Raw genomic sequence first — 15441 nt, 5'->3', positions numbered from 1 at the left:
TTCAGATGTGTATGTGTGAACGAGCGTGTTTTGGGGGAATCTTTTGGGGAGTGAAAGGTGCGTAGATGCTATTGAGCTTGATGTATTCCAGTACCTTATTTAAAAAATGCTCTTGGACAAGCTTGAGCTATTTAGGTAGAGAAGACTAAGGATGCTTATACTAATGTTTATTGAAATAGCTGCCTGTAGACAGAAGGTTTTTGGGCTTCCCATTTTCACAAGTGGTATATTCACTTTAAAGCTTTTTTCTTTAAAGAAGTAAAATCACTTTTAAACACATTCCTTTCCCAGCTTCATCATGACTTTTATAGCTTAATTATAAGCTCCTACAACCAGGGTTTTACTGCACAAATGCTGACACAGCTTTACCTCTAGTGACCTGAATGACCTCCTATGTTAATTACTGTAGATCAGTAATCATGTTATGAAAATATGCATCTGGCTTCTGTCCCAGAATCTGGACCACAGTGTTGTCCGTCTTTCTGTACCGTGTTACATGTATGTATCACTTTGTACAAAGACTAAATTGTCAATTGTGTCTCACAAAAATAGCCCCCTTCTTTGTAAGAACGAGCTTTGACACCCCTTTTCTTTATACTACCTCCCCAGCTCTGTCTTGCTTCGTTGATGTACAAATAAATCAACCTGGAAGATCTTTAGGAGACTTGAAGAACATGCCTCATGGCAGATGGAATTAAATCGGATCTAGCGAAACTATTTATTAATCTGCTTTTAGACTGCAAAGGATATCCAAAACGTAGGGGATGGCCTGCTGCTTTGGCAAGGAAATCAGCGTTAAGAGGGAGACAGAAGTTTACTTGTTAGCTTAATTTTCCTAGTCAGATCTCTCTTCATTTTGATTCATACGCACACAGATTTGCATGGGTGCGTTTTTGGGGGGGAGATGTGCTGGGAAGTGAATATGGGAAGTTCTCTAGCTCAGCTGTCCTGGTAGGCAGCATCGTGCTTGTGTCCTTAATAGTACAAGTGCCGTGGGGGCCCAAGTGTCCTTCTGCTCACCGGGATAGCCAAATTTAGGCTTCGACGATTGTTTGCGTAGCTTGTTGGGGTTTCGGTATGGCTGCACGTACCCATTGCGTTGTAGAGCCAGACGCACTAGGAGAAGCTAAATGCTCCCGCAGGCTTGCTTGAATGATAAAATCGGGCGAGGCAGGGGGTAAGACTGCTATTAAATTACCTGTATCCGGAAGGATAGGTGTTTGTAACTTGCGGGTAGAAGGGGGGAGTGGGGTTATTTTAGTGGAGGGTGGGACAGATCTCTGTTTTGAAGGTGCCGCCTGTGTTTGAGGGTCGAAGCCTGGCAGGACGGAGCAGAGGGTCAGCGTTCCAGCGCCCGTGTGGCGCTGAATTAAATCGAAATGAATCTTGGCCCCAGACTGCCCCGAAGCAACAGCCTCGGGGGGACCGTGGCCGAAGCCCGGCGCAAAGTGGGAAACTCCCGAGCGGCGTCTCGGTCCCCGGGGTGGGGGGGTGGGTGGGCTGCGGGGTCCGCTGCCCCCGCTCCCCCCGCTCCCCCCGCTCCCCGCGCCTTCCTCTTCGGACACGCAGCCCGCTCCCCCTGCGGCCGCGGGGAGCGGTGCCGTGCGGAGGAGCTCGCGGCTCCGGTTCGCCGGCGCAGCCGTGCAGGGGCGAGGTCCTCCCGCCTTCGCCGCCCCGCCGGGGGCGGCGGCAGGATCCGGCCGCATCCCGCAGGTGGATCCGGCTCCTGCCTCCCCCCGCGCTGGGGCCGGCGGTGCGCGGAGCCATGTGACTGGCGCGCGCTTCCTGCCTCCGCGCCACCCGGTCCGCGGAGGGAGCGCGGCGGCGGCGGCGGCGGCGGGCGCGCGCGCGGAGCCCAGCGCAGCCCAGCGGCTCCCGCGGAGCGCGCCCGGGCGGGCGGCGGGGAGGGCGCCGCCGCGGCCCCGCCGCCGCATGGAGACCCAGGACCAAGGGGCGCAGATGGAGCCGCTGCTGCCCACGGTACGGCTGCCGCAGCGCGGCCCCGGCCGCGGCAGGGGGTGCGACGCGCCCCGCGGGGAGGCAGCCGGGGAGGGGGGGCGTGCGTCTTCCTGCCCGCCTGTGCTGGGGGTCGGAGCCGGTTTCTGGGTGCGCGGGGAAACAGGTTGGCTCGCTCCGGCGCCGGGCGATGCGGCGGCGGCGGCGGTGTCTGGGCGCTCGGGGATGGAGCGGCGTGTGCTTGTTTGCGTGTGTCCCGCCGGGCCGAGCGCCCTGCCGTCCGGCTCCCCCCGCTTCAGGCATCCCCTCGGTACCCCCTCTCCCCGCGTCCCCCTGCCTTCGACTTCTCCTTTCGCCGGCTGCCCCTTGTCCCCCCCGCTCGCCGGCGGTGGGGCAGTGCTGCGGAGCGAGCACCTGTGGGCTGCTCCGTGGGGATCCCGCTCCGGGGCCGGGGCTGCCTCTGCAGGTCCCTGGCCCTCCCTCGCTTCCAGACCGCAGAGAAATCTGCTGAGGTCTGCCAGCTGCACGGCAGGGTCTGTCTCCCTCCGGATCCCGGTCTCCGCTTCGTGCCGTGGTGTCGCAGTTTCTTGTGCTCGTCTGCGAGGGTAATCTGTGGCGTTACTGTCGCCGGGGGGGGGGGGGGGGGGGGTACGCGGAGTACCTTTGCCTCTGAGCACAGTGCGGTTGCACAGCTACGGCTGGGCAGCGTTTCCTGGGCAAGTAGGAAGGGGCTCAGTTGGTGGGGGACTTTTTACGCCGTTGGGTCGGTGGGGACCCTCTTTCCTGCCTGGCCTCCCCCAAACGCAGGGTTTGCAGACTCGCACAAGGTGTAAGCGTGGGCGTCGATCTTGAATCTCACACAGAGATTCTGTTTGTGAATGGTGGTTCCTGTCTCGCACTGGAAATCAGCCTGTCTGGGGCAGGGAGAAGTCTCTCGTGCATATATGGAGCGTCTGACTGTGCGTACACATCCCTGTGAATGCACCGCAGAGGTCTGCAGAGGCTTTGCTGGCTCCTGAAATGGCTCTGTGTTAGCAGGATGAGCTGCACAACATTGACAAAGCTTGAAAGAGACAAGTCTCAGCTGCTGCAGGTTGATGAGATGCACTTGTGGCAAGCCCGTTTTTCCTAGGGTCTGTTCCCGTCATCTGTCGATGTGGTCCATTTTGCAGTCAGGTGGCAGGTTGCTACAGCGTGTGAGTTTACCTTTGGCCTTTCCTTTCTGCTTGTGGCAGGGACAGTTTTTCCTGTTGCTCTCTGGATACCCTTTATGATTCCTAATTCTTGTTACTTGCTGCTCTTGCAGTTTCTGACACTGGAGTAGAAGAAGCTCCTGTCTTTTTCCCTGACAGACTGGCTGCCCAGTTCCTTTCCTTAGAGAGACAACTCAGTGTAAACCCCGTTTCCATCTGCAGTTCACGGGCACTGATTCTGTGGAGGGCTTAGTCCTCCGTGTTTCACACCAGTGCGGTAGTCTGTAGGCGGTAGCAGTCTCGCTCTCACTCACACCTTGCTAGTCTACGTGCTGGTCTCGCTTTGTCAATATGTGTTGTCTCTGGTTGTGCGACGGCCACTGTGCAGGGAGTCAGAGGAGTCAGCTTTCAGGAGGTGCGACGTACAGGGTTGCCTTGTGCTGTCTGGCTTTAAGTTTTGTTCCTCCAGGGCTGTGCGCAGAAAAAAAAGGCCGTTGCTGTGGTTGAGAGGACCAAAGAAGATAGTATTTCTTGTGTGCTGGTAAGGGGAGAATTGTCTCCGGTTCCCTTTGCAGCCCTGACTGGCAGAGCCCTGCCCTGGTGCAGTACCTGTCTGCTGAGCTGCAGGTCCCCATCAGTGCTGTTGCTCGTTGAGTTTGTGGCCTGGTTTCCACCCCTGTTAACTACAGCTAACTAGTTCAGCAGCTGTTGTGTTTGTTTCAGGTAGGGAAGGGAGACCGCTATACTCCATGTGGTATATATTGTGGTGCATCCTCTTCCTCAGTCCTCTCTTGCTGTTTCTGAGAGGGCCTCTGCAGGTCAACAAGGCAACGTTGCTTTCCTGCCACAGGGATGGTAAAGGTGCAGCTTCTTCAGTCTTCGAGATTTCTCTGTCCTCGTGGCGTTTTCTCTGTGCGTCAAGCAGTAAAGTGTTTGTATGTGTTCTGGCAGTCTCAGCCTGTCTAATGTCCAGAGCCCTGCAGAGAAATGGCTTTTGCATGGTGGGAGTCTTGTACCTGGAGTCATGGCAGAGCTTAAGGAGCAGGAATCGGTGCTAGCTTCAGCACTGTTAGCCTGGGAGGTAACACTGTGATGTAGCAGTACCTTTAGAGTACCTCTGTTTTAGGGATCAGTCCTCATCTTGACTGGAAACAAATGGAACAGGAATGCAGGCTGTAAAACAGATATAGTTCTGTTCCCAAGCATCATCCCAGTTAGGTGGACTCTGGGTACGAAGGAAAAGGCTCCCAGCTGAGCTTGTTTCTTCAAGAGCTTAGTCTAATGGGTTTGGTGTATGCAACAGAGTTAATTTTTTTTGTTTGTTTGTTTGTTTTGTGAAACTGTAACACATGATATGTTTTAAAGATAATGAATATAGTTCTTGATTAATTTTATCTTCTAAAGGTGCTCAAAGATTTTGAAGCCTCAATGTAATTTCCCACCAAAATCCAATAGTCTACAAAGTGGAACCTATTTTTATTGTAGTTAGTCATATATTGTTGTTGATTTATTACACAAGCTTCTAATTAAAACGCCCAATCCCTAGCAATTTGAAAAATGATAAAATACGTTGTTGTCTGTGGTTCTGAGGAGTTAAATTATTTCCTTATCAGTCTCTTTTCACGAACTCCTTTTAGAAACAGTTCTTGCACAACAACAGCACCTTTGTTAGTGGTTAGGCTACTGCATCTCAATTTTTTTGCAGTGTGGGCAAATTTCTGTGAAAATTATTAGAAATCTATTGCAAATTGTCTATAAGTGCAATATTGTAGAAATAAATGAAAAAGGGAATTGTTCACCTGGAAACAGTTTGTTCAAACTGCTGTTGAAAACATAAATATAGTCTTGTTTTTATTGTTCAATGCATATACTAACATGGTAACAAAATACAGACTTGTATGCTTTCTGTATCATCTAATGTTTTATTTATCAGTCATCGAGTATCTTTTTTTCAGTATGATTATTCAGAGTGCTTTAAAATAGCTGTGAGTAATTGAAAGATTGCTGAGGAGTCATCATTTGTTTACAGAATGGGAGAAACAATCTGCAGATCTTCTCTACAAAGATCTTGTATTGATTTCTAATCAAAGGACCAGATATTGTTAGTTTGTCTGTATACATGTATAATCTCATTGCATGTAAATTATTTTGCAAATTGTCACTTAAGGCACTTAATACACTTAAGTGTATTCATAGCAAAAGTTATTTGTAGTGTATTTGTTTCTGCCCGTTCTGGATCTCTCTTGTATGCAAGTCAAAATTGGCTTTCAAAACAGGGTTGTCATCTGACAGAGGTTTGATGTTTTGGATATAAAGAGCATGTATAGACAGAGTGCATATATTTTTGGTAACTATGTTTATGCTTGGCGTGTTGCTTTCCTGTGTTTTCTGAAGGTAACAGTAAAACCCATATATGTAAAGCCAAATGGACTCTTCCTTTCAAAGTTCATATTCTCTCGCCTTCTTCATTCAGCCTTAAAATTCAAAAGCTGCTTTGTTTTATTTATTTGTCTATTTATTTTTAAAATCTGGTAGATACAAGACCTTAAAGCATGGCATTGCTGATATATGTCCACAGATATATATAACGCATATGCATGCACTATGGTTTGACATGATGTGTATGCACTAGGTAAGATACTGTTTGTATCAAGCACTGTTGTTGCTGCTGCAAATGGCATGCAGTTATTACTGCTTAGGCTTCTGTATGTGGGAGAATGGTATAGCGAGATCTTGGGTAGTAACTATTTTTAATGTAGCAGGTGAGTGTGGGAAGCTGCTCACACTAACAGGCCAAATTCTTTTGCTTTTGTTGATGCTGAGTGGGACCTCCGACGAGACTTGCAGATGAAATGTATTGCTCATTATGAGAATGGATGGCAGAGCCTGACCCCACAGTTTGTATAACGGAGCTAATTCCCAGTTCACTTCACCAAAATTTAGCATTATAGCAACAGTTAAGGCAAGTTTATAGAGACTACAGGAATGTTGTGATTCTTTTGGAAAAATACAGAGGCAGTATTACATTTTCAAGACAAGAGTACTGAGATAATGGCCCCATCGAAAATAAAACCCCAAAACCTAATTACAAGTATAAATTTAGGATTGAATTGCTGCTTTGGGTATTTTCTTTTCTATTGCCTGATTCCAAGTTCTAAGTGAAAAGAAAAAAAAAAAAAATTTTTCCAGGAAAATGCTAGAATGCAATTAAATAAGAATCAGGGACACGTATTTATTTAACTTCCCCCCTGCCCCATATTTGCCAATTTCATGATTAAAAAAGATTGCTCTGGATCATATGGTATACTGTGGTGTCACAGTTTAAGAGTAATTGGCAGCCTGATACATATTTGTGCAAAAATAAGAAAAACTATGAATACTGTGTGGAAATCTTCCCACTTCAATGCATCTATGGTTTGAGTTCTTCCCACAATTTCTACTTGTTAAATATATGCTTTCAATTTCTTCTGCTAATAATTGCATCTTCCCTTTTTACTTTTTTCTTTGGGGAAAAAAATATAGAATCAATTCTAAATCAAAATACTTCCACTGATATCCTTTAATGCCTCTTAAATAAGTAATGTTTACAGCCTCAGTAGATGAGAGTATTTAAGCAGGTGAGGGAAAACTTAATCCACTGTAAGTCGTCTTGAATAATTAGCTGTGTATCTGATATGAGAAGAGAAAGCCATATGCATAGCACGTTACTTTCACTTCTGTAATACGCTGTAACATGTATGTTCAGGTCTGCATTGTAAAAAACCCAACCTTTTGAAGACTCATGCCACTGTGACTCCCTTTGTAATAATAATGCCATTTTTATGTTGTCCAACTTAATGGAGGACTTAATGCGTTCAGCACAATTTTCAGTGTTGGTGAAGTTTAAAAGTTATTCTCATGAAATGAAAAAATAAGCTTAGCATATTTAAAGATGATTAAAATCCACCCCGCTTCTACAAGGTTGTTGGTTAGGATAGGCAAGGTGAAAGTTGGAATAGATGATAAAGGCAATTGCTAAAAATAGAAGGAAAGAAATGTCTTGGGGGGGTGGGGGGGGGGGAAGCTGCAGGGTGAAATGAGGGTAAAATTGAGAGTGTGGAGAGATTTGTGCAAACTTGGAGAATTGAAGATGTTATGGCTGACTGGTATGAAAAGGAAAGAGGGAGCTGATTAAGTTGCATGGGGAAGAATTGATTTGGTTATGGCACAGGGAAAGAAATGGAGGAACAGAAGCAGGAAAGCCAGCTCATGCCTTTGTGCAGCTGGGGCAAAACAGGATCTTGAATCCTGATTCTTCCATATCTTCACTGTTTTCCCTGCCCACCTACTGGAGCCTTTTCACTTTGTTTAATTAGCTATTTATGAGACATTGTGAAGTTGATTATAAGTAGATTTTGGAATTCAGTGGAGATGTGAAAGATATGTCAAGATTTGCAGGGTCTCAGTTTTAATCAAACAGAGCAGGATCTTGCTGCAAAGAAACAGGCACAGTAGGATATTTAGGAGAGATGAAGACTTCAAGGTATGTGAGGTAATATTTGGCATTTGTAAGGTATTAGCTGATTAGTACAGTACTACGTGCTTTGTTTTGAGAAAAGAATAGCAATTATAGAGCAATTCAAGAACAAAACCAAAAATCAGCAGGGGCCCAAAAAATATGAAAGAAGATTTGAAAAAGCTAGGATTCCTTAGCCTGACCATGGAGACACGCACATTCAGTATGTAAAAGGTTGCTGCTGCAAAAAAGACTGGTTTCTTTCTTATATCCCTACTAAATAGGAAAAGAAGAACAGGTTATGGGACAGTATTAAAAGGATGTTAAGGAAAGCTATCTAGTGCTAAGGATAATGAAGCAGTGGAACAAATTGTCTAGTCTGTTTTTCGAATCTCCGTTATCCATCTGTAAAAACAAGTAAGACAAATATCTGACAGGAAAGATGCATATACAGTTATTGCTGCTTTAGGGCTGAGTGATGGACTAGACCTCAGGAGATCTCTTCCAATCCTATCATTCTGTGACAAGGGCTCACTCTTGTCTTTTCGTAAAGACTGTTTTATAGATGGATGATATATTATGTGCAAACTGAGGAGAAAGGAGCAGTTTACCTGGATTATAAATGTTGATACCTTCAGTTAAGTCCACTTGAATCTTGAATGTACTATAAGTATTTACGTTTGCTATAAACACATTCAAAGAGTACATTAAAAAGAAAAATGCCTACCATTCATCCAGTTTTGTGACTGCAGGCAGGTTTTAAAACCATACAAAAATATAAAATGTAACATTATTTATGAATTTGTCTCTGCAAAATGCTAATCTTAAATGTAGATTTTTAAGCCTTCTTTGAGTCCTGTTGAGTTTTTAAAGAGCATAGGAGTCTGTCTGCAACAGTGGGGCTGCAAGAAGTTCCAGGACAAGTTTCACTGGGAGCAAATCAATTTGTAGCTATCACACTCAAATTCCAGAAAGTATTGCATGTTTGTGTTGCTTTTTGGAGAGAGATTTAGATGGTTTTGCACCTTTTTCTGGAAACCTATATTAAAAGTACTCAAAATGCTATAAATCAAGAAAAACTGGTCCAAAGCCACTGTTCTGAGGAATTGTTCCAGATATCAGTCACTAACAATTGCGCTAAATTCTCTGTAGAAGCATTCATAGTCACTGAAACTATGTAAGGATGGAAAAAAACCCAAACCCTGCTATTAGATTCTGGCAAAAATAGCAAATAGATACTTAAACTGTAATTAGTCTGGCAAATATGTCATTAAATTCAATAGCGAAATACCATGTCATTTCTGGAGAGGAAGATTGTATGTACATGTAAACTTCCTTTTCAAGATATGAATGTGTACAAGGGTTTTATTTTAGAAGTAAGCAGCCATCAGCAAGAATGTGATTTCATGTCAGATCTTTCCCAGGGAAAACTCTGTGGTGATTGTGTGGTGTTAAGGATGTTTATAGTGTTGTAAACATCAACAGGAAATAAAGGTACAATCTGGGAGATTGTGTATCAGATCATAAGTGCTTTAGATTTTTTATTGGTACTGACTAGTAGTTTTCATAGTTTTTCTTTATAGAATCAAAGAATAGAATACACAGGGGAATAAAAAATAACTTCAGGATTGCAGGTTTGTTTTTTCTTCTCAAGCATTTTAATTTTGGGGTACGGGAAAATGCTACTGGTAAATTTGAATAATTTTATTTGTGATTGTAGAATGCAAATCAGAAATAAAAAAGGGCTGCATTATATTGATGTGCTCAGTATTTGTAATTACAATTCAGTAAAATTTTCAATTTTGTGTTTTGTTAGTGGACTGAAACATCAAATTTCTGAATACTAAGATGGAACTATTTCATTCAGTAAAGTTATATTTCTGTTGTAAAATGAAGCACAAAAAAAAAAAAAAAGTAATTCCAGGATAAGATCCTGCAGTCTTTCCTAGTTCTGGTTGGACCAAAGATGCAATCAATAAATTTGTGCTAGAGTGTATTTCTAGAAAGAGGATTTTGCTTTCAACACCCATCTATCCATCAATATATCTATCTGTATCTTTGACAGTTTCCCAATAGCCAAACAGGAACCCTATCAATCATATTGTTAAAATTCAACTAAGAAAAATATCGATCTGTTTCTTCACAAATTGAGGTGTTGACTTTTTTTTTTTTTTTGGACATACATACTGAAAAGATACAGGAAAGTACGAAAGCTTTCTTTTTGTAATTAAGCAGCATAATGATGTCTAAAGTCAGCTTGAGGAAGTTGCAAAAATTCCCATGCAACAATCAATAAAGTCTAACTGCAGCTCTAGAAATGTGCATCTTTTTCAAGGCCCACCTCATAGAGTTGAAGATGTCATTCTCGTTCTTGTTTAATTATTTCATCTGCTTATCTCATAAGACAAAGCCTATTACAACAGCTGTAAAACAAAAGTGAATCTTGAGCTTTTAGCTGAATTTATAAATTATATGCTCTGTTAAATGTAGGAAGTTGGTATTTTTCATTTGAACTGCAGCTAAGTGATGATAACGGTAAGGTCATTTGCTGTGGAGATTTGTTCTTTAGCTTGGGATTCAAGGTTGAGCTTATAGATACACTGTTCCGAAGGACTGCTGAATAGCCATGCAGAAGTGGTTGAACCACTATTGTCCTTAATAACAAAAAAAATTTTCACCTGTTCTGCTGGAGTGGAAATCAATAAAGTTTGGTATCATCTCCTAAGAATGCAGAATTATGAGGTTGCACCACCAGCATCTTGAGTATATTGATGCAAAATTGAAAAGATTGCAAGTTTATGATCTGAAAATTCATAAGGAAGCTGATATATTCTTCTGGTATGCTCTGTAGTATGAAATATGTAAAAAAATTGTAATTTCATGTTGCCTGTGGAAGAGTGAGCATTCTTCTACCTTTGCGTTCATGAAAATGTGGATAACCTGTATCCTTTTTCAGAAAAATCAGCATGCTTTAAGAATTTCTTTTAATCATTTTTGTGACCTATTTAGGCAAGTACCAAAATAGAACCAGAGTGTCCCAGAACAGTACATTATTGTGCTAACAGAAGAGATATTATATCTATTGGTGTTTGAAATGAATTTATAGAATAAAAGTAGTGTTCCCTTCTACTCCCTTACCCACAAATCTATGCAGCAGTTGTTGCCAGCCATCTTAATGATGATCTTGGAAACAACCCACAGTTCCCAGTTCTTTTGAGGTTACTGCTACCTTGTTTGGGACTCATATAGGTTCTGAAAGTATCACAGAATCGTAGGACAGTTTGGGTTGGAAGGGACCTTAAAGATCATCTAGTTCCAAACCCCTGAGGGACACCTTCCACTAGACCAGGTTGCTCAAAGGCCCATCCAACCTGGCCTTGAACACTTCCAGGGATGGGGCATCCACAACCTCTCCGGGCAACCTCTTCCAGTGTCTCACCACCCTCACAGTGAAGAACTTCTTCCTTACATCTAATCTAAATCTATGCTCTTTCAGTTTAAAACCATTACCCCTTGTCCTATCACTGCATGCCCAATCAATGCCGATCACCAGTACAAATGTTCATGCAGTCTCTGCAAGTCTGATGTATTCTGAGACTTTACATTTTTGCAGAAAATGTCATAATTTAGGTTGTAACCCGTATTATCTATCTCCTTTGATTACTGTCATCCTTTCCCTTTATTTGAAGAGAAGGTAGAAATGCTCAAACATAACACTTGACTGACTATATAATTATCTTTTATAAAGCTTCTACTTTATTCTGTTTTTCCTCTTAATGAGTGTGTTATAGTGAAATACTTAACTGTCCACTTGTTTTTATTGCAACATTATAATAGTTTCTGAAATTAAATGTGGCAATGAGCTGTAAAAGCACTCGCAAAGCTGTGTTTCATACTCTTCCGAGAATCTTCCCATGTGAAAATTCTAATAATAGGTGAATTCCATATTTTTTTGAGAGAAGCATCTGGATGAATCCAGAATAGGTGAACATGCTCTCAAAAATAGTATTAAGCAGTGCAGAAGTCTTCATGCTTATCCTCACCAGTTTCATGGAAAGGAGTTTTTCTGTAGCCATCTAGCTGGCTTTCTTCTTCATTAAAATCAAATTTGCCTCTTGCTTTTGGAATAAACCCTTCCAGTCTTCATCTTGTAGGGAAATGGACTGAGAAAACCCCTTCTATGGAGTACCCACTGAAACCTCATGTAACTCACAGGACTTTCCTCTAAAATGACATTGGAAGAAAAGGTTAGACTTTCAAAGTAACTTTTAAAGAAAAAGCCACATTCGGTTTTAGAGAAGATGAAATGTTTTTCAGTGATCTATAGTTCGTGTAGTTTGACTGTGTTCGTTTCACTTCATCTTGCCTAGAAGTTTGAGTCTGCGCCTGCTGTATCTGAATTGATTTACTTTGGCCAGCAAATACATGAAAATTTTCTTCTATTTGCCTAGCCATAACTAAGAGTAGGTGAGATGTTTCTAAATGCAAGCCAGTATTGCCCAGAGCAAGAGAAAACTGCAGTTACTTCTGGAGTGGAGAAGATGCATTGAAGAGAAGCTTAAGAAATAAATGAGCAAAAGCCTAGTAACTCTCCACCAAATATTTGTGAACCATGATTTTTTTCCACGTCTATGTCCAGTGCTTCTACATTGGCCAAATTTGGGCAAAAAACAAGCAGCAAAAACTTTGTTGCCTTGCAAAATATTAAGTCATTAAAGACTACGCATGTATTAACAAGACATGCAGCCAGCAGAAGCAGATTTGTGGAGGAAAAAAGGTTGGTTTTGAGAACTGGATATCTCCACTGTACCCATGATGAGGGATTTGCCTTGGACTAGCATCTGCTGCAGGAACCATGTTCCCATTAGCAGGTACAATGAGATGTACATGGTAACAGGATTATAGCTTGCAAATCCCAAGACATTACAGGCAAAACCCCCTAAATCCCAAAGCTATCTTACCCTGCCTTCTTCCCCCAAATTTCTCCATCAGTATGAAACTTGTTAATATATGTATGTCTATAAAAAAAGTTAAGCTAGGCAGAACAGATTGAACTTCTTAAAAGAATCTTTGAAAGAAATAGATATGGAAATATTAAGAGTGAAGACATGTAGTGAAAGTTATTACCAAAACATGTAAATGCGTAAAACTTGACTAAATGTTTTTTTTTGTTTGACTTTTGTTTATTTTTGTGTGAATGACTCGAGACCTGTACAATCCAGGTGTGTGCACATTCATACCACTTAAATGTCTTGGGTAGTTCAACAAAAAGAATGTAGGTTTTGATGAAGCATCCAGTGTAGGACCTGAGAACATCTGGTGGAAAAGTAGTGTTCTTGTTCTGAAACCATTTTTTCATCTTAAAGTCTGGAAATTGTGATTCCAGAAGTGGTCTGGTATTTAGAGCAACTTGTCATACAAAAATTTTGAGTAGTGTTTCAATGACAACATTAGAAAAAGGTAATCTTTACAAAACCAATTCTCGGTGACTTTTAGGCTATTAAAATTATAACTGTGGCACTCTTCAGAAGTTATGCATTATTTCATGTTTGTTTGTGTCTATCTGTTCTCCCTTGACTTGCATACAAAGGATGGCTGTACAAAAAAACACCTGCTGTGAGGTAGGTAGCATCAGAGCCTTTTCTTCTGATTCTTTAGTTGCATGCACTGACCTTACATAAATGCAAGGTAGGTTTACCCTTGATAACATTAGGGTAATCAGCTTTGTGCTTGGTATCATGTAAGAATAAACAAAGTAGTTCAGTACAGCATGGATAAGATGCTGTAAATGAGCCACTGAGTTGAGGTAGTTGTATTTTTTGTTTATTTGTTTAGGCAAAAAATTGTGTGAACCTTTTGGGATGAGGACCCTATTTTTCTTCTGGGTGTGTGCAGGGTCTGTCATGAAGGGGTCCTGGTCCATGACTAGCCAATTCAGGAGCTAGGACAGTACACACATGAATAATAAACTTGTTTATTGGCTTGATCGCAAACAAATAGGATTCTGGGAGTGCAAAAATAATAGAATCTACTTTTTCTCTAGTTTGTTATTCTCCTGTTTGCTCATGGAAATGACTGAGCTATTGCAGCATAACCCTTATGACTGTAATCACATAAAATGCTTGTTGTAAGAGTGTAAATAATAATAGTTATAAATTGTGAATGGACAGAATTAAAAATACGTCTTAGTTTGTGCTTTTATTTCCAAATTTGTTTTTTTTTTTCAGGCTAATAAAACTTTTAATTTTCTTGACACAACAAATAGCAAATTTTATGCATTCAGGAAGTGCTGTTTTATGGATATGAAATTTAAAAATTCTAGAGGATTATGATTAATCTAATTCAAATACTGTAACCCAGAGACTGTTCTTCTGCTACCTGCTATACTTTGATCTTTGAACGTCAAATTTTTAATTTCACAGTGATTGCAGAAATAACTGTTTACATAGTACTTCCATTATGAATATTCATTTAAAAGTAAAAAATGTCATTAAAATAAGTCTGGCAAGATTGTCTTGAGCAAAAACAAAACAGTTGAAAAATGGTCTGTGCAAACTGTAATACAGTACTGTTAATGCTTTACAGTTACAGTACAGGTTTTAAAAACTCATTTTTTTACTAAGAGTGGGTTTATTTCTGCTACTGATAGATTTTGTAAAGGAAAATAATACTGATTTGTAATTATTATGAGTGATTTAGTTAGTTTAGTCTACAATGTAACTGATTATTTTCCTGCTAACATTTAGTATATTTCCAGCAGGCTTTTCTTGTCTGTTAAGAAAGGTGTGTTTTTTGTGTCTGTATATATGCAAATATGAAAATATTTTTCATTCTAATGGGAATCTTTTTTAAAATTTCTGCCTGGTGGCAAATATTCAATTCAAATGAATGTTTTCATCTTCCAAGAAATACAAGACTAAATAAATTTTCCTTTGGTTTGTTATTAATACTGTGTTATAGTACTAGTAGTACTTCATTTGAATGATCTAAACCCAGGCTTTGTTTTGAGATGGCAGGTGCTCAGCATTTCCTAATGATCAAACTTTTTCAAGGCACGAAAATCACACTGAGAGTTATTACAATATTCTAAGCCTTAAAGCAGCTTCCAACAAGTGCCTTTAAAATTGGTTGTAGTATTAAAAAAAAAAAAATAAAAATTTTTTTTCCTTTTCTTATTTGGAATGGGAGAGCCACTCAATCCACAGTCAGCAATGGGATTCCTTCACAAAGTCTCAATTTCAAGTGTTTCATTTTATGTATCTTGATTGATGGGGATAGGAATACAAGTGATAGGAAAGTTCCTATCGTTTAGAAGTGCTAAGATGACAGACATATTATGAACATGAGTGATGCAAGACATGGATATGAATTGCGAGTCTAATGAAAAGAGCAAGAAATTAAAAAGAAAATTCAGTATCGAATCATTATTGTTAACTTTTGTGTTTTTGCTATAATCCTGCAATCTTGTAACACCAATGCCAAGAAAACACCTATATTCTAGATTTTTATTTAAAAGGTAAAAATAAAATAGGCAAGATTTTAGCTTTCATAGTAGAGATGGAAATGTGAAAATGTCAGTCTTGATAATCTAGAAGGCAAAAATCATCCTAGCGTGCTTCTTTTTAAATCTCATCTTTTGAGCCAGTCTCTTGAGTTTTAGGTGCTACTGCTGGCTCTTAGTATCCTTTTTCTGTAACAAATTCCATCTCTCCCTAGAATGGTTTTCTTTGTGCTGTCTAGGATGATTGTTGTCCAGGTTGTGCTCCTTTTCAGTGCTGTGCTCTACTCGGGCGTTTC

The 15441-nt window shown here is 41.0% G+C and overlaps 1 protein-coding gene across 1 annotated transcript in view; it reads left to right on the top strand.

The window, feature by feature from the left end:
* Positions 1–1870: 1870 nt before the first annotated feature.
* The window catches only part of SLC4A10 (solute carrier family 4 member 10), a 160427-nt gene continuing 146856 nt past the window's right edge, over positions 1871–15441 (top strand). Inside the window, exon 1 of the mRNA XM_049798918.1 lies at positions 1871–1980. Within this exon, the coding sequence (XP_049654875.1) occupies positions 1933–1980 (48 nt within the window). The 5' untranslated portion in view covers positions 1871–1932. The remainder of the gene's footprint in view (positions 1981–15441) is intronic.

The sequence above is a fragment of the Accipiter gentilis genome, chromosome 1 (genome assembly GCF_929443795.1).
Source record: "Accipiter gentilis chromosome 1, bAccGen1.1, whole genome shotgun sequence".
NCBI lineage: Eukaryota > Metazoa > Chordata > Aves > Accipitriformes > Accipitridae > Astur > Astur gentilis.
This window is presented reverse-complemented; position numbering and strand designations above follow the sequence as displayed.